The following is a 22,854-nucleotide window of genomic DNA, read 5'->3' as shown; positions in this document are numbered from 1 at the left end:
AATGTTTTATTAATCAAGTTACACTAAATATGGTAGTACTGTTAAATGTCTGTTCTCTGACTGTTCTCTCTCAAGTGGAGGATGTGGCTGTAAACTGGAGGCCATATTCATCCTAGATTTGTAGTCCAGGTGAGCAGTCTGCAGGGATTAATCATAAATCATATGAAAATCACACCTGAGGATCTGAAATTTTTCCCAGCACAGAAGAGTGCTTCACCAGCATTTGAACACTTACCATTGGAAACAGCAGGCTTTACATATTCCACTGTAGGTTCTGTTGAAATCCTAGTGAAATATGGTTAGTGTTTCAAGGACAGGTAGGGTAATCAAATCTAAACCAAATTTTCAGACACGGTTTAGAAAAGCAAACTCTCCTGTTCAGAAGCTGGCAGTCCTTCCATGGGAACAAGGAAGCTTTTGTTCCTACTTGTCAATGCTACCATGTTTTTTAGCAGAGAATAGGCGGTGTCTGTTTACCAAGATTAGAACATCATTTGTCAGTCTAATCAACAGCATCCTGCTTTTAAACTATTTCCCTGTCAACAAGCTTGGGCTTTATGAGCTTTATCTTTGTCAGCCTCCAAAGCTGAATTTCATAAATTACGTTCAGACTGATTCAAGTAAATATTTCCAAAAGTCATTGGCCATGTTTCATTTTAGCTAAGCCTCATGATTTTTAAATGCAGAAGTTGTCTTATCAAACACAGAAGTTGTCTTATCAAATGTAGATCTGAGTGTTCACAAATTCACACTGTTTCCAGTGGGAGAAGTCTCACACATCAGCTGTATCTTCTTGCTTTAAAACCATACAAAAGTACATTTGGATCTCATTAGTAACTGTACAACTCCTAATACTTTCTCCAGGAGAGTTAGATTCAAGACCCTTTATTATTTCATACAAACTTATTGTAATTGCAGAAAATTCCCAGTTGTGCCAGTCCATGCATTGGCCAGCACTTCTTGATCAAGGAACTTTTAGCAATACCAGCTGAGAACCAGTACCTTGCAGATGTGTAGTGGCTCTCTGGTTTGATCTAATCTTTGCCACACTGATCAGTCCTGCAGCAAAGAGTTCCAATATTGCTGCATGTTTGTGGTTTTTTGGTGAGTCAGAGTTGTAGATTTTATGGGTATAAAAAAAAGCAGGGCTTTTAAAAATATCCATATATACTGGTGGCAAGCTGCCACCCTGAATGCTTGGTCTCTGTGAGCCTCAAAGAAGTGGAGGGAGCATGAGTTATTCTTACATGTGGCATCTAGGAATTTTATTCCTGACATAACTGTAAAATGAGGAAACTATTACAAATGTTTAACAGCATGAAAAAAAAGAAAAAGAAAGCAAGGTTGGAAAAAGGACATATTTGCTGCTGTGTCCTATTAGCCAAACATATTTGTGGGCTACATGTCTGGGCCCAGGAGAGACTGATAAAGCTATTGCAGCATATAAATGAACCAAAAATATTAGCTGGTCCTCTGGCTTTTGCAGTTAGACAAAGTTAATTACATACGTTCAGCTGGACCACTTGTCCTTTGACTTTTTAATAAATAATTGCATCGTCTCTAAGATGAGCATAAGGTAAGAAAATGCTGTTATGAAGAATGGGAATGTCCCATGCTAATAATTAGTCAGTAGTAGAGAGTGGGAATCCTGGACGGACTAGATGACTCCTGTGATCTTTTCCTACCTGAATTATCCTACAATCCTAAAAATGTCTTGTCAGCTGTGCAGGGAGATGTTTTGCACCTGCATGTTTTACCTTCAGCTCCTCTGTGTCCTGTTGGTCCATGCTGCTCCCTTCTGCAGCCCAGAGCACCCTTGCCTGACCATCAGCAGGGCTGGGTGGTGCCCCTCTCGCCCTTCATGCCTCTTCATTTCTCCCTTTCCTTCCAGAGGAACTGTGGTATTGTGAAAGTTCTGCTTATTATTCTGAGTAGTACTACACAAAATATCTCTTTTCTGTCCCATTTTATGGAAGATTAAACTATCTTTTGCCTCAGTGCCATTTCCTTCATGTGGGAAAGGAACTGTTCAGCTAGATTGTGTGACTAACTATACGATGAGTTTGCCCTCCTTCCAGTGTTGTATCCTGGTTAATGCATACTGGAGTTTATGGTGGTAAGGGTCCCCTTCTCTGTTCCTGTGCAATCACCGTTCCTATTGCTGAACGATGAGATCACGTTTCCTTGGTGTGCAGAGCTAGAAGGTTAACCCTGGTATTGGCACAGTTCCCTTTTACGTTACAAAAGCCCCTAATCTCTCACAGCCTTGACGTAGCTGCTGTTAAAAGTGCCATAAAAACCAATCATAGGCAATGTGAGAACAGGATCAAAAATGTTTTTTCCTTCTTGGAAGTAATAAAGTGGGGCCTGTGCTGCCTGCAGAACCTGTGCCTAACTTGAACCCAGTGCTTATGAATTACTTGTTGTAACTCTTAAAAAGCAAATGCATAGAGGAAACAAATGCAACAAGGCAAGAAACACTTTCCCTTGATGTTCAGCAGCATTGTGCTCATATTTAGCATTTCACTGCTGTTTCATGAATACATCTGTTTCCTATTAGTGCAGGAAGCAAGCTGGTTAAAGCAAACACTGTTGAAGAAACATAGCCAGTATCCCAAAACCACCAAGACCCACAGGAAGAAATGTCCAAACAAATGCTTGCCACCCTATGATAACCAGCTGGCAAATACAGCACCTGGAAAGATATGGAGAGCATGGAATCATAGAATGTCCTGAGTTGGCAGGGATCCACAAGGAAAATCAAAGTCCTACTCCTGGTCCTGCACAGGACAGCCTCAAGAATCACGCCATATACCTGAGAGTATTGTCCAAATGCTTCTTCAACTCTGTTAGGCTTGGTGCTGTGACCACTTCCCTGAGGAACCTGTTCCAGTGCCCAACCACCCTCTGGGTGGAGAACCTAAACCTCCCCTGACACAATTTCAGGCCATTCCCTCAAGTCCTGTCACTGGTCACCACAGAGAAGAGATCAGTGCCTGCCCTTCCACTTCCCTTCATGAGGAAGCTGAGAGACCGAGAAGTTGGAGACCAAGATGTGCTACTAACATGTCATAAGTGTGAAAAGTCAACATACACCTGAGAGTAAGAATAATCCGGATGTGACTTTTGGAATGAGTTTTATATCACAACTTCTAGATCTGATATTAATGCTGCCCTCTCCCATTGCAGCTGTGTGATGAATAGGCACTGCTGGAGTGGGCTCCCATTACGCAACAGGATGCTATGGAAAACAGTCTAAGATACATTGAAATAAAAATATTTCCCTGTGCAAAGTATACCAATTAAAAACAAACCAACAAACAAACAAAAGAGTTGAGTGAAATGATGTTCCCAGAATGAAGCCTTGTTCTCAGGGCTGTAACAGAGAACAAAGCTTTACAGAGAATCATAGAATCACAGGTGTGTTGGGGCACTGCTCGTTTGAGCTAATTGGAGTGGTAGGTTCAGCTTGTGTCCCAGGGTGTATCCAGGAGGGATCATGCTGTAGAGGCACAATCCAAAAGCAGAGACTGAAATCTTTATTCCTGTCTCAGACCTCCTGCACACCAGCTCATGAACTCTGGAGCCCTTAGCTAGCTATTTATTTATTTATTTGTTTATTTATTTGTTTATTTATTTATTTATTTTTAGAATTTTTTCTTGATTTGCTAGATTCAGCAGTATTGCAATGGTTATACACAAAGTGGGGTTCTGCAGGGGTGACTATGGGCTATGTTGCTCTTTGGCTTTAATAGTATGGTATAGTGCATGCAGGCCCTTTTTATAGTTGTTTTCCTGCCTTTATGTAAATATCTTAGGCCTACAATACTCAGAATCTGGTTTGCAGCACATCCTGTTTACACAATGTCCAGGTTAAACCAGTTGTAAGACAACTTATGAATTTGTCAAGAAGACCGAGGAGCATGAAGTATCTACAGTGGCCGGTAGAAAATGTAATTTGTGAGATGAATTAAGAGATGATTTAAAAAGTCCTCAACCTGCTACTGCTGCTGAGCAGGGTTTTGGAAGTTGTTACTGCAATATGGCTTGTAAAAAGCTCTTGATGTCTTGCTGTTTGTTTTATAGAGGCATTTTGTTGTTTTCCTCCTGGTGGCACTGCAGGATAACACCGTGGTCCTTGGGGCCCTGTACTACAGCTGCATCATTTAAGCATATCTTACTGACACAACAACTGCTGTAACGCTTGACTTGAGGACCATGACAACATCCTTTCTCCACGATAACCTAAATTACTGATGTGGACTTTAACTTACTTAAGGGAACTTTTGTTGGGTGATTTTCTCTTCAAAGAAAAAAGGAAAGTTTCAACAAGCTTATGAACTGTAAAAAAATCCAACGCGACACTGAGAGTGTCAAAAAATCTCAAAAAAGCCTGATGTACGACTGCTAAATTCTCAACAACTCTGCTCAAAGGATGGTTTTCACTCACACAAGTTCACCTGTGTGCTCTAGAATATCCAGTGAGTACTGTGACTTTTGGTCGACTATATTTACAGTTCATCCATAAGAAAAATTAAAATTTCTACTTGAAACAGTTATTCCCTTCAGGCAGAGCTCAGTGCTGCCTCCGGCACCACCCTCATCACTATACTTTCTGCTTATTACAGAGATTTGTGTATTTTGGCAGCCTGTGTCTTAAGTAACTTATGATCTGCACAACTATGTGGTGTGCGGTCTGATGCCATCACAGTTGTAGTTCTCTGAGGGACATTGCAATGAAAATACTGATTTTCAAACCCAGATTTTATATGTGAATCTCATTATGCATTAATTAATTGGAAAATGCAGCCTCTCTGGTCAGCAGAAATATATCTTACCTATTAATTTGCAATGTAGTTAAGACTTGTAGAAGCTATCCTTTGAGAAAACATGATGCACTAGGGAGTTGCCCTGAATGAAGTAAGAAGTAGCTGAAATTGCCAATTATGTCATTAATGTAATTCGGAAGAATTGCTAGCTATTTGCCTTCCATGGAAAAATCTGTCCCCAGCCTCTCTGCCCTGCTCTCCACACTCATGCCTGTGTGCCAGGCCAAGACACCCCTGGGCCAGCAGGCAGCAACTAGACAACAAAATCTGTGAAATCCTTCTCTGAATTGATGCTTTCCAGGTGCTGAGCATTTCTCTCCCCTGCAGCCCCTCTTCCCCATCCCTGCTATGGGAGGGGACATACTCAGGCACATCCTGGGGACTTTTTATGAATTGTTTCTCATTTATTTACTGCTCTGGCAGGGTTTTTTTTTGAAAGCTTTAAGCTGCTGAGAGAAGAGCACCAGCCAAAAAACTCCCAGCAGCATCTGGGATTATCTGAGTTATTTTAAAGCTAATCCAAAACTCTTTTGGGGGGCTTACTCACATGTTGAGCCTTGTGCTTGCCAGATTTAGTTTTGTCAGAGCACTTATTAACCACTATTTTTACAGTAAGAAATGATTTTCTTTGTGTCCCAGGGTCAACCATGCCAGAAACTGGGGATCCCTTTTACAAAGCCAATAAAATGCAAAAATCTCTCTTCTCCCTCCCTGTCCATATGTAGGGAGGTTACAGCTCCTAAAAGCAGGGACTGTGGGACAATGTACTCTCCTCCTTTCATCTTAGAAATTGCTCTAAAATAGGTCTTATATACGTTAGAAAGCTAAAATAGAAAGTCTATGAATTACATTTTAGAGCCTTACCCACTTGGCTGAATTTCTGCATATTCCTGGTTAAAAATAAAAGTCACACTTAAGTAGAATTTGGCTCAAAGTTTGGGTTTCATTTATCCCTGAAGCTTAGATCTGATTCTGTCCCTACGAAAAGATATACTACCACTTCTGGAAGTAAAGACCTTTTATTTAGGGCAGTCTCAAGTAAAAAATTTAGTAACTAAATATAATTTATATTTCTCTGTTGAGCTATCATGTATGGTAGCTGAGATATCTGCTTATATTTGCCTGTGGGATTTCAAAACCTTGTTCTGCTACAGATCAGCTTCAGCAGCACCTGGAAAAGCTCTACATCATCATCATGGCTAGGCTTCGCGAACGAAGATTTGGGATAAGCTCTGCAACTGGGAAGGTAAAATGTCACAGAATTACAGAATATGCTGAGTTGGAAGGGACCACAAGGATCAAGTCCAGCTCCTGGCCCTGCACAGGACCATCCCCAAGAGTCACACCATATGCCCAAGAGTATCATCCAAACGCTTCTTGAATTCTGTCAGGCTTGGTGCGGTGACCACTTTCCTGTGGAGTCTGTTCCAGTGCCCCACACCCTCTGGGTGAAGGACCTTTTTCTAATATCCAACCTAAACCTCCCCTGACACAACTTCATGCTGTTTCCTCAAGTCCTGTCACAGGTCTCAAGAGTGAAGAGATCAGTGCCTGCCCCTCTACTTCCTCTCCTGAGGGTGTTATAGCCTGCAATGAGGTCTCCCTTCTCCAGGTTGAACAGACCAAGTGACCTCAGCCATTCCTCGTATGGCTTCCCCTCTGGACCCTTCACCATCCTCGTGGCCTTCCTTTGGATGCTCTCTAGTAGCTTAATATCTTTTTAATATTTTGGTGCCCAAAACTGCATGAAGTACTCAAGGTGAGGCCACACCAGTGCAGAGCAGAGCAGAACAATCCCCTCCCTTGACCGGCTGGCGATGCTTTGCCTGAAGGCCCCCAGGACGTGGTTGGCTGTCAGGAGGCAAGTCAGCCCAAGGAGAGTGAAATCATTACAAATAATGATTGCTAAGTAGCTGCAGGAGGAATAACAGTAGGTAATGGGGATGTCAAAGATCTCAGTGCTGGACCTACAGCATCTCATATCAAGAGAACTTAGAAAAGTTGCTCTAACTTGCAGGTAGAGCTGGGGTGTCCCAGCACACGCACCTGCCCATGAAGACTTTGGCCCTCTCACTGAATGATGAGAGGGAGGAAGAGGAGTTATTTGGTTTGCTTTAAAAAAAAAATTAAAAAAAAAAATTCATCAGGTTACCTGTGCGAACTTGCTTTAAACTCTACTTTGAGAAGGTTGTGCTGTATGTACAGATGGTACCAAAAAAGTTAAGAAAGAAACCACACAAGAAAGTGCAGGAATGCTGCAATAAATCTATATTGTCCATAAATTTTTTCTTTCAAAATGTAAGTGTTGGTATCAGTCATGCTCTCAGTAGCATTTTTCTTTTTTTTTAAATTTTTTTCCCCTCCAAAGAATGTGTTTGACAGCCACTTCCAAATGAGGAAACTTGGTAAGAGTTTTCCAAGGATGCTTAAAACTGCAGTGCAGGAAATGTTGCATACCTTCAGTCAATTTAGGCTGACAGAGGAAATTTGTAGATGTAGAAGAAATAGAGGAGTGCAGACAGCAGGATGGTCAATACAGAGGCAGTGTTAATGAAACAGTCTGAATGAGCCCTAGGGACAGACAGTGACTGAACTGGGTTAAGGGAGATGAATTCAATTAGATAGTTGTTAGCAGGAGACTGGTACAGCTTCTCAAAGTGAAAAGCTGCTGCTGTTCTGTGATGAGCAGATAGGGTACTATTTTCCTGTTAATTTTCCAAGTTTTCTTCTGAACTCTTAGAATCAAGGATGTCAAAAAAATAATTCATCTTACAATCATCAGTTCTATAGGAAAATCTATGTTATTCACTTCTTTTAGCTTTTGTGGTTTATACCATTTGGCCTGGTCTAGCAGAAGATGTAAGGATTTAATGGTTAAACTATTCTGACTTTTAAAATTCGCCTTTGACATAAATAAAGGATTTGTTTGCCAGTGGAAACTGTAATGCTCTCAGCAATGATGATGTGTGATTTTACACTACTCGGGAATAAAGCAGACGTTTGGCAAGCAGGGCCCTCTCCTGGTTTATTGCCTCCATGACACCCTTGAGGAGTCAGAGCTGCGTGAGTGACACAGGAGCCAATGCTGCCAGTCACAGCTGATGCAGATTTAGAGAAGACTGGTCCTTTCAGCAGGGACTTATGTGCTTTTTCGTGATTTACTAAATATCAGAGCATATATAAAGAGTGTGCAGTCTGGGGATACACAGGAAGATCTGAACAGAAAAGGATGCTCATTTCGAGATAATCTGATTTAAACAGCATACAACTTTTAAATAGCTTTATAACCTTTGCTTTTACCTCTTCGCTACAGAAAGTTTAGTCAACTCTGCATGAAAGTGGAAAATAAAGCAGTGGTCTTCTCTATAGCACTGGTTTAACTGCATTAAGAAGATTCCTTGTATGCATGTTAAAGAGTAACTTTTTTTAGAAACCTTGTTAAGTAGCAAATACTGTTGCTATTAGTACTTACTAAAGCTTGTCAGCTTTACCAGAAAGGTTTTCAGCAAATATTATCAAAGATATTGCAAACCCATAACTTACATCTTCATATTTATTCCCAAACTCATTATCCCCAGTATTTCTTAGGCAGATGTATGTCCTTGTCCGGAGATCTGTAGCTGAACACAACAGCTAATCCCATCCCCAGAGCAACTGCCCAGGCACACAAGATTAAAACAGATTTGAAAATCCTGCAGATTCCTAGACTTCCTTGCAATTCCAGTGGGCTTTGCTACTGTGGTTTCCAGGTGCAGCTAAAGGTAAAATATTCCTGGTAGGTATAAAATGAAGTGGATCATCATAGTACACATAGTACAAGGTGATATCTTTCAGTTTTACTGTTCCATGTCTCACAGAAATTAATTGTGCCCTCTGGTGTTTTTTGAGTAAGCATCATAATAGTTCTAAGTATAATAAGAACAAGATGTTTTCTGGGGCTGCTGTCAGTTTTTTCTTTTCGAATTTAAAACTCACTTAACAAGGCCAGATTTTTGGAAAAAAAATTTAAAACTTTTAAACTACTTCTTCTCTCTGAAAAAGAGAAGTAGTGTGTTGTAGTTGTTTGTAGTAGTTTGTTGTGTGTTCTAGTTTTACGAATGCTGAAATATTTATTTATTTCTTTATTTACAAAAATGCAGGGAATGCATTGTCCCATAAACAACTTTGTGTAAGCCCACATAACCTTTAAACATTTTTCCCCAAATAAACTCCTATTGATTCAAATTAATTAATTGTTAAAGTAATTCATTTACATACTTACCATAAGACGAGGTTCACCTTTTCTTCCCCAAGTTCCCTGAAAATGTGTACAGTGAGATAAATTAACAAAAGCCAAATTTGTCTAATTTCTATTGTGTATAATTAGTTAAATGAAAATACTTTTTACCTTTGGTCCTGGAGGTCCTGAGTCTCCAATTTCTCCTTTGGCTCCTTTGCTCCCTGGATCACCTTTATCTCTATAGTCTCCCTAATTTAAACCAACTGTGTTAAACTCATAAACTCAGTCATAACTACAGTTTTGGTGATTGTTAGAGCTGGAGGTAAGATAAGCTTTTAAGATGAATTTACTGATTTTTGCGTGTGTGGCTGGTTTATCTTTCATGTATTATGAAGAGAATATCTGAAAGCAGGCTCTCATAGAAAGCAAAATGGGCAGTAAAAAATCTTTAAGAAATTTCTATGGAAAATTATCTCAGTTTGGCAGGGGGGCTTAAAGACATCTTTGTGCAAATATCAAGAATATATAATATTTACTGTTCTTTGGTTTTCTTGAACTCTAAACCAATGTTTATACTGGACCTATGTTGATTCAGACCTATGGAGAGATGTCACTGCCTCAGATCAGCCAATGTGCTGAAACTCACACCAGCTCTGTAGAGAACCCAAATGAAAAACTGCAAGCTTGCAAAGAACAAAGGAAAAGGCATGCTTGGACTGCTACATCCATTGGAAAATACATAGTTTCACATTTAGAAGCAATTCTGCACTTTTTCCCTCAACTGACTATACCTCCTGATTTCCAAAACCTGGGAGGGTTCCATATTATGAGACAGTTTTCACATGATGCAGGTATAAAACATCCTGTAAATAGTTTTAGGTTCTAAATCAGACATTTTTTCAAGAAGGATGTTGTTCAGGACAGGTTTTTTACTTCTCTCTGGAAGTTACTAACCAGCTTACATTCCACTCGAAACTTTAAAGCTTAGGAATTTATCTAGATTACTGTCCGTGTTGATATTATTCCTCATTATTACCCAGCCAATGGAATCACATAGGTAGCTCCTGTGTTATAGCCTTCACTGTGGTGATTGTTACCTATTTTAAGGAACTCTTTTGACTCTCAGTCTGATTCTGATCTTATTCAAACTGGTATAAACCTGAAAACTGTACGTAGCTCCTCCACAGCTGGTTTAAGAAAACCAGTCTCAACTAAGTAAGCTCTTGAAAGGCAGTTCCTATTCTATTTCACAAAATCATAATATCAAAAGCAAAGGATATCACTTTCCATTACCTGTCCATGAATCTAACCTCATCAAAGTTAATGTCAGCATTAATTATAATAGGAAAGCAAATACAATCTGCTGACTGCTGTGGTGCTGCTACTCTCTTACACATAAATATACTAAAACCTGATCCCTTTGGTATTTGGCATACATATGAAATTCCTGCTGAACTAAACCATTCCTTTTCATGTGTGACAAGTCTGCTGTATTAATAACAAACAGAAAAGTGAGTACTTGGAGAGATTTACATTGGATCACAAAGACTAATCAATATACAAGATGAATATAAACGGCTCCCTTCAGAAGCTGCACATCTGAGAATCACTAATAAATAAAAGAAGTATTTAAATTCTCTTTGCTCAAAATTTGTTAGATGTGAATAGGTAAGTGCAGAAAATTCTCACAATTTTTATATCAACAAGAAAGTTGTTCAGTAAGGAAAGATTCAGTCTTGGGCTTCAATCATTGTAGTTAAAAACAGGAGTCAAACAAAACAAAGTCCGTAAGAGACAGTCAAAAAGCAGTTTTTGTGTTTTGGTTTTTTTTCAAAGCCTGGCAAATAAAAGGACATTTTGTAATACCTGAGAAATATTTAAAATAACTGAATAAATAATTTGACTAAAATTATTCTCCTGCTAACAGGTATGACCTTGTTTTAGATCCTACTTTGGAGTGTGGTCCTTAGTGACAATTAGGATTTTCACAGACTCCAAAACTGACAGTGAGTAGTAGGCACTTACCTTGCTAGCTATACAAGGAAATGTCTTTGCCTTCTGTTTATCCTCAAAGACCTGTCACACCAAATGATGAATAAAGGAAGAAAATCCCCCTTTTTTTTTTTTCCTTACCACAAACCTAGGATTTACCTTTGGTCCAGGAAGGCCAATTCCTATTGATCCCTTCGGTCCTTGAAGACCTTGATTTCCTTTTTCTCCCTGAACAGAATATGAAATTTAATTTTAAATGAAAATTAAAGTAAAATCTATGTTGTCTCTATTTACTTTAGAACATTGTGCATCATAGAGAAAGCCAGATATTTGTATTGTGCAATGAAGCACACAATTTTCAAGATAAAATTGGTCTGAAACTGGAGAAATAAGCAATTGGCTATAATTCAGAACGTACATGAAACCTTTTAAAGTATATAATGAAGAATTTATTCCTGATTAACTAAATGAAAATTGTCATTTCACTAGAACAGATGAAATACAAAAGTAACCTCACTGAGACTCAGACAGTTATTCATTCTGTCTACAAGCAGTAAAACAAGATCCAACACAAAGGTTCTCTGGAAATACACATCCAGCATCTCACCCAGACTTCATTTTTTTGCTCTTAAGTAAATAAGAAGACATCTCTGCTTTTCACAGTGTGCTGAGCTGAACATCTTTCTGCTGATACTTCAAAAGACAGTATGAGTTTAGTTACAAAGCTCAAATTTGTTTGTAATGATTGTTACACATGCCCTGCTGCATGCACACAGACTTGAAAAGCATGTCCATGCTAGCAGTGTGGTCACACAACGTTATAAAACACAGCTGTTATATAAAATACAGAGAAAACTCTTCACAGCATCTGGCTTCCAAAACTTTCTTGCTTTATTTAATAGGGTAACACAAATTTTTTTTTCAGATCAACTGCTGTATGCATTTTTTAAGTACAGCTAGAGGTGATTATATTCCCTGGTACGTAAATGCTTCACCGTAATTTATATTACATACATAATTCACATAACAGCAGTGCCTGGTGCAGATACCAAAACTAACTCCAGAGAATGTCAATGAGGTCAGGAGCAGTTATCACCTGTACCAAACCTACTCCATGAGATGCAAGTCCAAGGTTAGTCAGTTCTGTTTTTCAGTCAAGAGCTCTCAGACTGTCCCACTAAAGCATCTATTACTAATACTTGTATTACTGCTCACAGATGGGCCTAAAGGGTTGAATTGCTCCTAATGGGCAGAGAATTACAAAAGTGTTTCCAAGTATCAAGACTCTAGCCTTTACCAAAGGTGCACTACTGCAGCAGGACTGGCCACTGACCATTCCTGGTGTGCTGGACAGGGGCTTACAGATTTCTGCAGGTAGAGAAGCAGCTGCACGTGCACAGCCATGTCAACCTTTTCTTCCTGGCATTAAAGGCTTCTGAATCCCATGATGTGTGAATTCACCAAGAGTCAGGCAATGAGATGCAGCTGCTTGAAGACACAGTGTACTATGAGTCACGTCCGTGGATGGTGTTCCCTGTCCAAATTCCAGATTTGACTGAGATCCTGCTGAGGTGGGAGCTTCTGCTTGCACAGGGGTGCATTGTGGTCTCACCTTGTGCTATAGAAAGGCCCCACTACACTCCACATCTCCGCTGGAGCACTGCCTTTACAGCCTTGCCCTGTGGGAGCCTCTTGGTCCACTAGCCCTAACTCAGGGAGCTAAAACACTCCGCTTGTGACAGGCTACGTATCACTGACCTCCTAACTGCCAGCCTCTTGCCTCTGTAAGCAGAACCACTCCTGTTCTCCTTTCCCCAGTTTCTTACAGCAGCAAAAATTCAGACACCATTATGGAGACTCTGGAGACTGGAAAACAAACTATGGTGCACTAACTTACACAGCTGATCCACCAGGGGCAAAAAACAAATTTCCTGCAAATAGGAAATACTCCTAAGGCAATGGGATGCACAAAGCAATTTCTTTTGCACTGTTGTAGGAACTCATAGTGACTATTTAATCTAATTTACTCTAAGTCACTTTTTAGCAGGACTGTGCTTCTTGGGCCCTTCATTTAGGGATTAATGGAAATGGCTTTTAAACACAGTGAAACAGTGTGCCAGCTTGTTTCAAGGCTTGCTGTTCAGCAGTGGCTTTGACTATCTTTCCTGACTAGGGCCATCACACAGCTTCCTGACCAACACCTTTGCAGGTCTGCAGAGCACATACATATGAACCAGAATTAGGATATGCTGTTTATTCCAGTGGTCCTTCACTAATAATAAATGTCAGATCCAATAAAACTATAGATTTATTGCTGCTGTTTGTTACTGCCCATTTGACATTGTTAGGAGGGTGTTCAGACAGTGAAAACTGAATCAGACCTACTGTTCTAAACAAATTCATGCCTTTACAAGTGACATTTCTCACAAACACACATATGAGTTTCATCCTTTAAAATGTCAACTGCAGAACCAAATCCTGCTTCCACTACTTGTGCAATCAATCAACATTAGAAGGATTTACCATAGATGCCATAACAGAACATTTAGTAAAACCCTAAAAGTATGCTGTATTAATTTAAAAATATTTATAGCTTTGTCAGTTCAATCCATGTACCTAATTAAATTCAAACTTGACCATCAGCTTTACCATAAAAAAAAAAAGTGGTAAAAATGCAAACCCTTGAATTCCTGACCCTAATATCCTGCTATATTATGGATCAATAATCAGTCTTCTACACAAAAATGTCATTCTATAAACAGAGTGCAGATTTGAGAATGTCTAGACTGTGGTTTTGAAAGGAAACCAAGCATAAAAAAAGAAAACCTGTAAAAGTAGCTATCAACATAAAGTTACATAAAAACCATCTCATTTTTGGCATTCCATTCTTACCATATGCACACTGAGATCTCTTACTATATATAAAAAAATACTTGGAGTGATATTGATAGTTCAAATGCAGGACGATAGTACCTTTAAGCTGATGAAGAGTGGCCAAAAAGAATGAATCTTGACATGTGAAGATACAGAAAGACAAAATAGACAGATAGAAGCTCAACAGGCATCAGTATATGGAGGAAACAGGTACACTAGAGCAATTTGCCAAAGCTGCTCAGAAATAAGCTATTCCTAAGAATTATATAAAAATAATCATAATTTTTAAAAGCAGTTGTTAAGGGAAGAAAATTGAAATGGCAAGACTGTACCCATACAACTCATGAGATGCTACAGAAACAACACCAGCTGAGTTTCATCCACCACATCATCACAGTTCTGTTTTCAAACCCAATGACAAAGACCTTCCATAACCAGAACACGTTACTTTCCAACATCCCTAAATTCCACATCCTTACGTTACAAACATACGTTTGTCTGACTGTGTGTCAGTGAACTGTACTCTGGCACTGGAAAACTTTGATAATGAAACTGAGGTCTCTATACTTCTAAAGTATGCTTTAGATATGTATTCATAGAAGTGCCAACATAGCATCCAAACATACATCTGTGTGTATCTAAACACATAGAGAGAAACGTATGTAGATAGATAGATAGATAGGTAGATAGAGAGATGCGAGCATATTTTGGGTAATGTTTATATTTTCTCACAAACAGAAAAGATATTACATTATTTATATTATTTTTTCATGTATCATCCGATGCATTTGCTGAAACATTTCTGTTCAGAATGGTGATTATGCTTTTATAAATAGCCTCACATACTCATAGAATTAACAAAGATATATCCCAAATATTAGATTCTGGAAATACAGCAGAAATGGTTATTAAAGACAGGCAGGAAATAGTTTTCCTATAGATGACAGAAATTTTTCTGGTTTTCAAAAGAATAAAGCAAAGAGCCTTCAGAGATTCAACAAACAAAGGGAGAAGACAAAAGAAGATAAGAAGTATTTTATGTTCTCACACTAAAATACATAATAGCTTTGTGGTTACTGTTAGCAATTAATATAGAGGTAAACTGCAAATGGATCAGAAACAAATGTCTAGACAGTCGTGACTCCTAACTGCATAGAGATCTCTGTCTAGAAAAGCCTGGAAACAAAATAAATCAGAACCCGCAAAAGTGACTTATACAATAAGGGGAAAAGAAAGAACATAATAAAGTATGTTTTTGTGCTATGAAACACCTCATAGTGAAAAAAGGAAGGTCTCTGCAGAATAAAAAGGGAAATGATTGAAGAGAAATATAAAAATGGAAGACATTAAAGATGGAATCAAAGCAAGTCCTGAACAAAATAAATTCCAAAGGAATCTGTACTTTTCTGGTAAAGCTTGTATGAAGTAATTCTACAAAGAACCAAAGAAAGATTCTCCTCTGGATGATTTTTCAAACAATATACATTTTCATAAATTTGTTTGTTTGTTGCAGAATGTCATTATTTTCCATTGAAGACCTGTTTGTCAACGAAATCCCCAGAGGCTTTAGTGTCTACAGCCAATCGCAGTATAGAGAGACACTTTTTCTAGCCCGCCTAGAACAATGCCCCTGTTACTGACTTCCTGGTGGTTTGACAACCTAGACTTGAAGACCTGAGCACAACACCCCTGACCAGGAACATATTCCATCATATGCTCAATTTTAAGCACACTGATTTAATAAAAACAGGAGAAACTTGGGTTGTTCTTCATTAGAGCCTCCAGTTTTAATAATTTTTTTCTACGCATTTATGACAAGGCAATTTAATAACTTTGAATGTCCAGAATATGTTGTCATGTTTGTGTTTCTCTTTATAAGGAGAGAAGTTGTGGTTATGACTGCTTGAACTGGGTGAATAAAAATCTGATTAAGAGTATGTGGGAGATTAATTTATTAATAGGAAACTTAAGAGTAAAATGAAATATTGCAGGTGTTCACTTACTCAGTGACAAAGAGGAAAAAAGACAATCAATCTCCTTAAGAGTCAGTTTTAAGAAGAAACTGGATAGATATCACATTAAGCTGTATTACCTTGCTTCCTTGTATGCTGTTGCCAGGGAGTCCAGGTGGACCAGGCAAGCCTTTCCGTCCCATAATACCCTATAACAGTGAGGCAAAAAAAGAAGGCTTTGTGGAAACAGCACAGGGTGTCACACATTTGTAGCATTTTGACACTCAGTCCAAACTTACTATTATTAAACAGACTGTGTCAGTATAATTTACCAAGGTACTGAAATTGCTGCAGCAATTGCAAAGGAAATCAGTCACATCCGAAAATGCTCTGTCGCTTATTGCATTTCTGTAAGGGGTTGGTAATAGCAATGTTTCTTAATTCAGATACCAGTTTATACAAAAGGGCAGTGGAGACTTCTGTTACTCTGCTAATTCTAGAAAAGTTACAAAGTCATATCTATTTTTAAATTAAATTAAAGCAGAGAAATATACACAATCTTTCTCCTCATTGCCTTTGTAAAAATAATTGATGGATACACCTGCAATAAAGAAATCCAGGTAAGTACAGAATTTCTTTTCTTCTCAGTATGTCTCTTTTGAATTATAAATCACTTTAGTGCAGGGAGAAAAAATTGCCCAGATGTTGCATGGTTTTTGCTTATAAAATTAGCAATTTATTTTCATGTTTCTTTCCTAATGGTTTTACTAATTATATAATTGGATTTGATTTAATTGAGCAAAAATTGCAACAAAAAATTCACATTTAATGTATTTTCCACCACAAAAGAATATATTGGAAACAGGATAGATACCGGCAGAAGAGATGCATCTTTTAACTGATTAACCAGTCTAATGGCTCTGTTCAATTTCCAGCTGTAATCTCATAAAGTTTAGCTGCAAATGCAATTTTTATCCTCTTGGTATCCCTTCCTAATTCAGTTGGTAGAAGTGTATGGTCAGTGACCATGTTTTTATGCTTGATTCCTCTTGCAGTTTTATGGATGTAAATCAATAACCAATGAAGATCTTTTGGTGTCTGAAAGACCAGAGTCTGGCAGCCAGCATCACAAAACAGCACAAAAACTTCAACACAGCATCGTACAAACCTTGGGACCAATGGTTCCGATTCCTGGTCGCCCCAGGGGCCCAGGACAGCCTCTAATTCCACGGTGTCCCTGAAAATAGTCACAGAAATCTCAGTCATTTATCACCTAATAACTATTACATCTTCCATCTACATACGAAGCAGTCAAACTAATTAGTTTAAAAAACAAGCTAAATAAATGCTACATGAATAAACAGCTGCTTCATAGATAGGTATAAAAAAGGCACCCAAAATACAGCACCAACATTATTTATGCTCTACGTGAAGGTCCATGTGATCAAAATCACCAACAGAGCTAGGACTCTACTTTGCAAACTTATCAGGTACAGAAAAAAAGAAAAGCAAACCCATTTGGAAACAATACCATCTTTTGCAGCGGTTTACCAGGATGGACTGGAAACTTACCAGTGGGACACAATAGTGATCATGCCCTTTACTGATTTTGTGCTCGTTCTGACGCTAGAAACATTTAATTTCCAGAACTGTCAAACTTAGGCAATTATGAAAACTAAATGAATTTTAATAGAGTTAATATAGAAGAATAAAAAGAATAGCCTTTGTTTTCTTAGAAAGCCTTAATACAAATACTTTCAGCTTGATTTCTTTAGGAAATGAGGCTTGAGAGATACTTTGCCTGTGCTTCTGCTTGTCTGTGTTGGTCCTCTTTTTTTCTTCCAGTATATTAAGAAGTCATCAGTTGATTTCAGCCAAATTCATCAGAAATGTATGGACCTTGAGCATATTCATTCTCAACAGTTTTGGTGATAGGTGGAGGCTGGGTAGTGGCAGTAGAATCAATCTATGCTTTTACTGAGAAACAAAGAAAACCCACAAGGGACTCATCCTTAACCACCAGGCAGAGAGAAGGCAGCAGCTGTCTAGTCAGGGGAAAATGAGTGTAACATTGAGCCTTGTGCTGCAGACAAACCCAGCAAAGGAGATGAGGGTCAAGGGACACTGGCGATAGCGGGAATGCACAGGGACAGAAGAGGCAGTTTTGTTTTCCTCAGTCCATAATTGTACAAATCATCACTGGACAAATCATCACTGGAAAACTCCCATGAGTTTGAAAAGAAAAAAAAAGTTCCTAACAGATGAGTTATAAATGCAGAATATTCTGGATCAGGCTTAGCCGGATATCCCTACACCTATGACTGCACAGGCAAGTGCAAAAGAAAGAAATTTACTGATAAGCTATTGATCATCCAATATATTAAAAACAGAGCAGAAGAAATTGCATTTATTGACATAATAATAAAAAAAATTATAAAAACTCTTCATTGTACTTATTTTTGCAGTCGGAAAAACTGTAGAAAGGGCTGTGCCTTGCAGAGGGAATATTCGATCTAGGAGAGAGGTGCAAGTATAAATCACACAAATCACAGATGCCACTTAAGTTGTGATAGGTGAAATGAAACAACATATGAAACAGATAAAAAAGGAAGGAGAGAAGCAGAATCTTTTACTGATTTTCTTTACTTCACGGGAAGAATGTGCACAGCCATTATAGTGGCTGCTTTTAGGTGAAATTCCCAAGGTTCAATCTCTAGCAAGACATCACTCCTATCTGAGTTTTTTTATATATGGCTATGATACTCTCATGCTAGGTCCCAACATATATGCTATTTATGCAAATATACCAGGGCCCAAACTATGCTCAGGTTTGAGGGATTTGGAGAGGTGAGAACTCTGAATACAAAGGCTAAGGCCTACCCTGAGCTTATAATGCTTTCCTTGTCGATGCAACGCTTGGCTTTGGAATTTCATTTCCATTCTTTCTTCCAAAGCACTGGAGACTGGCCAGTTTGAGTCAGGACATAAGCATGGGACATGGATGCTCTTAGCTTTAAATTGCTGTGTCAGGCTGATTGGGTTAAACTGACTGCCATGTTCAGTTGTGAGGAAATTTCTCTCTCAGATGACCTAAGGTTTTTATATCACACCTTCCCTGCCAGTGCAAAGAGCCAAGACATTGGCAATGCCCTTGAATTTTTTTTCCAAAATTTTATCTATAAACTCTTAAAGATTTCAATCTCAAGTATGTAAATATTGTAGCTCTTTAGTCTGGTACATGGTGATGTGAAATGCCCCTCTGCAGTGGGATGACTGGTAGATATTTCTGATGTTTTAAAATATGTCCAGTTTCTCAATTCCACATGTAATGCATTTTCTTACAATTTCCTTGAGATTGTCTCATTATTAGGAAATACTGAGAGTTTAGGCAAATGTAGCCATTTGTTATCAAAGGAGTATTTATTGGTACTCAATGTCTCCACAACCATAATACAGCCTTAAGCTGTTTGTGGAACTCTTTGTGAGCAGAAGTTGCACAGAGCAGCCAAAGCTTTCCTTGCCCAAGCCTCCCTCTGAAACCTGCTAGAAGTGCCATAGCTAAGAGATACAAAGAGATATATACAGATAAGACTTTTCATTACAAGTACTTTTTAGGGCATCTTGGGCTCCCCTGAGAAACAGACTGACTGTGAGCTGCTGTGATGGAAGCTGAATGGGAGGTTACCAAACATAAATGATTCCTTATGGTCCAGTATTCCATATACCTACAACCTGCTCTTAGACCAGCCTAGACCACAAAGAGCATAAGGGTGACTTGAAGTCATCCAACTCTTCCTCCCATGGGTAACGCAGTCTTACACAGGGTCGTTGCAGGTGAAGGATCCAATTTTATCCTCACATGCTTAGTTAATAACAGATGTCTCACTGAAAAGCTCTTTTGTAGAGCTTTATAGTAATCCTCAAACTTTCTGTATTTCTTGGCTTAAAGAAAAAGACTTTTATTTGCTTTATGAGTTGCGAAGTGGAACAGTTCTTTTTTCTAAGGTGTCACACTAAACTGTCCTCCATAGAATTCATTTCAAGAAGGATTAGTACTGGTTTTTGATGAGGTCTAATTTATTTCTTGCATTGTGCTTGTAGACAAGCTTATCACCATCAGCAAAACAGTGAACTAGAAAAACACCACTGAAATAAGAAATAAAGAGCTGAGTCAAGACAGTGTAAAGTATGGGATTCCTATGTCTGTTCTGTACCATTTATTCAAGAAAAATGACCTAATGGTCACTGAAAAGTAAATCTTGGCTTCCAAATATATATACCTCATTTACTGTAAAGCATAGGTATTTGATACTCAAAATTACAGCAGACACTGCAATACTGCAGTGACAGCTAATGGATATAACAGTACTTGTAAGACAAAAATATTATAAAAAAAGATATTACACCTCTACTTTCCACATTTTAGTTCAAATAGTCAGGGCCCAAGCTGCAAAGGTTGTTTATATTGCAACTGGATCCAGCCCAAATGTTCGTGCACTAGGGACTGTGCTAGGGATTTTAATAATCTTTCTGCTGTCTAGTTATTTGCTCTATTTCTAGTGCTGGGCTCTTGCACTTGAATGTCTGTAACCTACCTCCTAGCTGGCAACAGTGCTTTTAAATCAAAGTTTTTATTGTATTCTGACATTATGTGCTTCCGTTTTAATGCTACAGAAAATAGGGTGCTGCCAGGATTGAATGCATCCCACATGTTACAATTTTGTTTTCATGTGAATTTGACCTCTGATATATAAAATTCCCATCTGGCAGTGTGCACATATGTGAGCCATTTCTGAAAGCAGAGAGAACAGAGCTCTGATTCAAATGAGTGAAACATTCCTATATAATGATACTCAAAGGAATTTCAAATTAACTAGTGTGTAAATTTATGACTCTCTTTTATCAAATAAATGTTCTTTTTTATATGCAGAGATTTTTGCTGTTCTTATATTCACTTTTTTTATGTGGGAGGGATAAGAGGTAGCCAGTGCACTTATATTTTATTTGAAAAAAACAGAAGATCATCCATTTTATGAACTAAGTTCTGGTGGAATTCTTGCAATTCAGGTAAATTCTCTTTCCTTGTGGAATCTTTGACACCAAGAAGTTATGTAGAGATTAAGGATTCAAAATGTAATATGGGCGAACAGAAGCAAAAAATCAGGGAAAGAGAAGTTTATATATTTAGTTTCTTTTTTTCCAGTCCACTCTATACTATGTCTGGTGTGGATACACAGAACTAAATCAGAGATGTTATATCTCATTGGATAATGCATGTTTTTGTGCAGCAGTCATACACTGCAAAAGCTACAGCTGCTCACTATGGATAGAACAACATACATTCCACCCTACATGACTTGCAGATCAGATCATCTAGTTTAGCTTCATCTGAAGGAAATCCACTTCCTGGCTTGTGGGACCACTGAAACTCCTTTTTGGTCTGGAAATCAAAGCACAGTAAATAGGTCCATTAGGAGATTCTCATCAACAGCACATCTCCAATCGAGCCTAAAACACACACGCAGATCAGCTAAGACTCTGAGTTTGTACTTGTGGTGTCCAAACTAAACTGACTCACATGCTGAGGGTTTGCTCCTCAGGCTGCATCACACCCAGCTCCCACAGCCACAGGAGGCCCTGCTCTATGAACCTGAAAATGCAGCTTCCTTCCAACACATGCTTTTCAATAATTTGGTTCTTAGTTTCAAGCAACCTAATTCTGACAGTTTTTGTGACAATGGAGATGACTTGATGGACTTAGAACTGATGGGGAGCACATGAGAATAGTGACAACTATTTATCAGTTTGTTTTTGCCTAAGATAAGGATAAGAATTTCTACTACTAGATATTCCATTATACTATTTCCTGTTGTAATTAAATACTATGAAATTATGAGCCTCGCCTCTTGGTGCCTGCTATTTCACTTTTGCTCAGTCAAATCTAGGTCAAAGCAACAGGCCTTTTGCCAAATTTATTATTAATTGATAATGTTCAACTAACTCAACACAGGTCATATTCCTCCATAAAAATATGCTACCAATAAATCTCTTTACTAGTACCATGAATACACTTCACTCCGCAGATCTTGAGGAATGGTAATACTTTCTATGTTCATGGGTGGAGAAGGGACCAACAAGCAAGGACTTGATGTCTCTGTAAAGGAATGTGACCAACTCTCTTCAACTGGCAATAATTTACATTACTTAGAGACAAAATTGGAAACTGTAAGTACTATAATAGCTAACCTATGATTTAATTAAATATATTCAACATTTCATCAGAAGACTTACAGTGGTTTAAGAACAACTGTGATAAAAAGGCTAGATCCCATGTCCTCCACTGCAAAAACTGGACACATTTTCTCTTACTCTACAGCTTTTACCTCCTCCTTTCTAATGCATTTTATGATACCCTATTGTACTTCCATCATTCATGATCTGAGCTGGAACTTTTCTAATAATTATACAGCCCATGAATTCCATGAATTCATGATTACAAGAAGAAAAGGAACTTGTGGCCCACTTTCTGATATCACATTTAAGCCAGGCACTACTATTTTCCTCAGTGCATTCCTGTATACTTGTGTATTTGTGATATTTTTCAGAAACACAACACAAGCATTGATTTTAAAACTTACTGTTGTGAGAAATTTCACTGCAATTATTCTAGTGGTTTCCTTTCAATTAAAAAGTAATCTTTTATTTCGATTTTAGATTTAAGTCAAATTTCTTTATATTAGCCTCCTATGGTCCCACTGAAATTCTGATTTATGTTTCTGAAGTTTTTAATATTTAAACCATGGCATCATAGTGGGAGATCATCTTATTTGATTACCTGACACGACTTTCCAATTCCTTTTCTTTGAGAAACATTACCTTCAAGAATTATACATTTAGGAAATAAGGAGGAATTCCAGACAAAATGATGCCCCTAGACATTTTGTAGTCATAAGTTACATTTTTAACAACATTAATAATAATTTCATAT

General features: G+C 38.2%; 1 protein-coding gene across 1 annotated transcript in view; it reads right to left on the bottom strand.

Annotated features, from left to right (window-relative positions):
* Window positions 1–9: 9 nt before the first annotated feature.
* Window positions 10–22,854, bottom strand: part of LOC120324718 (collagen alpha-1(XXVIII) chain-like) — a 36,084-nt gene continuing 13,239 nt past the window's right edge. The window contains exons 3-8 of the mRNA XM_039388605.1: window positions 17,035–17,103; window positions 16,007–16,075; window positions 11,200–11,268; window positions 9,217–9,297; window positions 9,091–9,126; window positions 10–285 (exon numbers count right to left, since the gene is read on the bottom strand). Coding sequence (XP_039244539.1) covers window positions 232–285; window positions 9,091–9,126; window positions 9,217–9,297; window positions 11,200–11,268; window positions 16,007–16,069 — 303 coding nt within the window. The 5' untranslated portion in view covers window positions 16,070–16,075; window positions 17,035–17,103 and the 3' untranslated portion in view covers window positions 10–231. The remainder of the gene's footprint in view (window positions 286–9,090; window positions 9,127–9,216; window positions 9,298–11,199; window positions 11,269–16,006; window positions 16,076–17,034; window positions 17,104–22,854) is intronic.

This window comes from Pipra filicauda, unplaced genomic scaffold, assembly GCF_003945595.2.
Source record: "Pipra filicauda isolate LSUMZ 115617 unplaced genomic scaffold, ASM394559v2 scaffold66_size7647185_pilon, whole genome shotgun sequence".
NCBI lineage: Eukaryota > Metazoa > Chordata > Aves > Passeriformes > Pipridae > Pipra > Pipra filicauda.
Note: the sequence above shows the minus strand (reverse complement) of the source record. Positions and strands in the feature narration are given on the sequence as shown.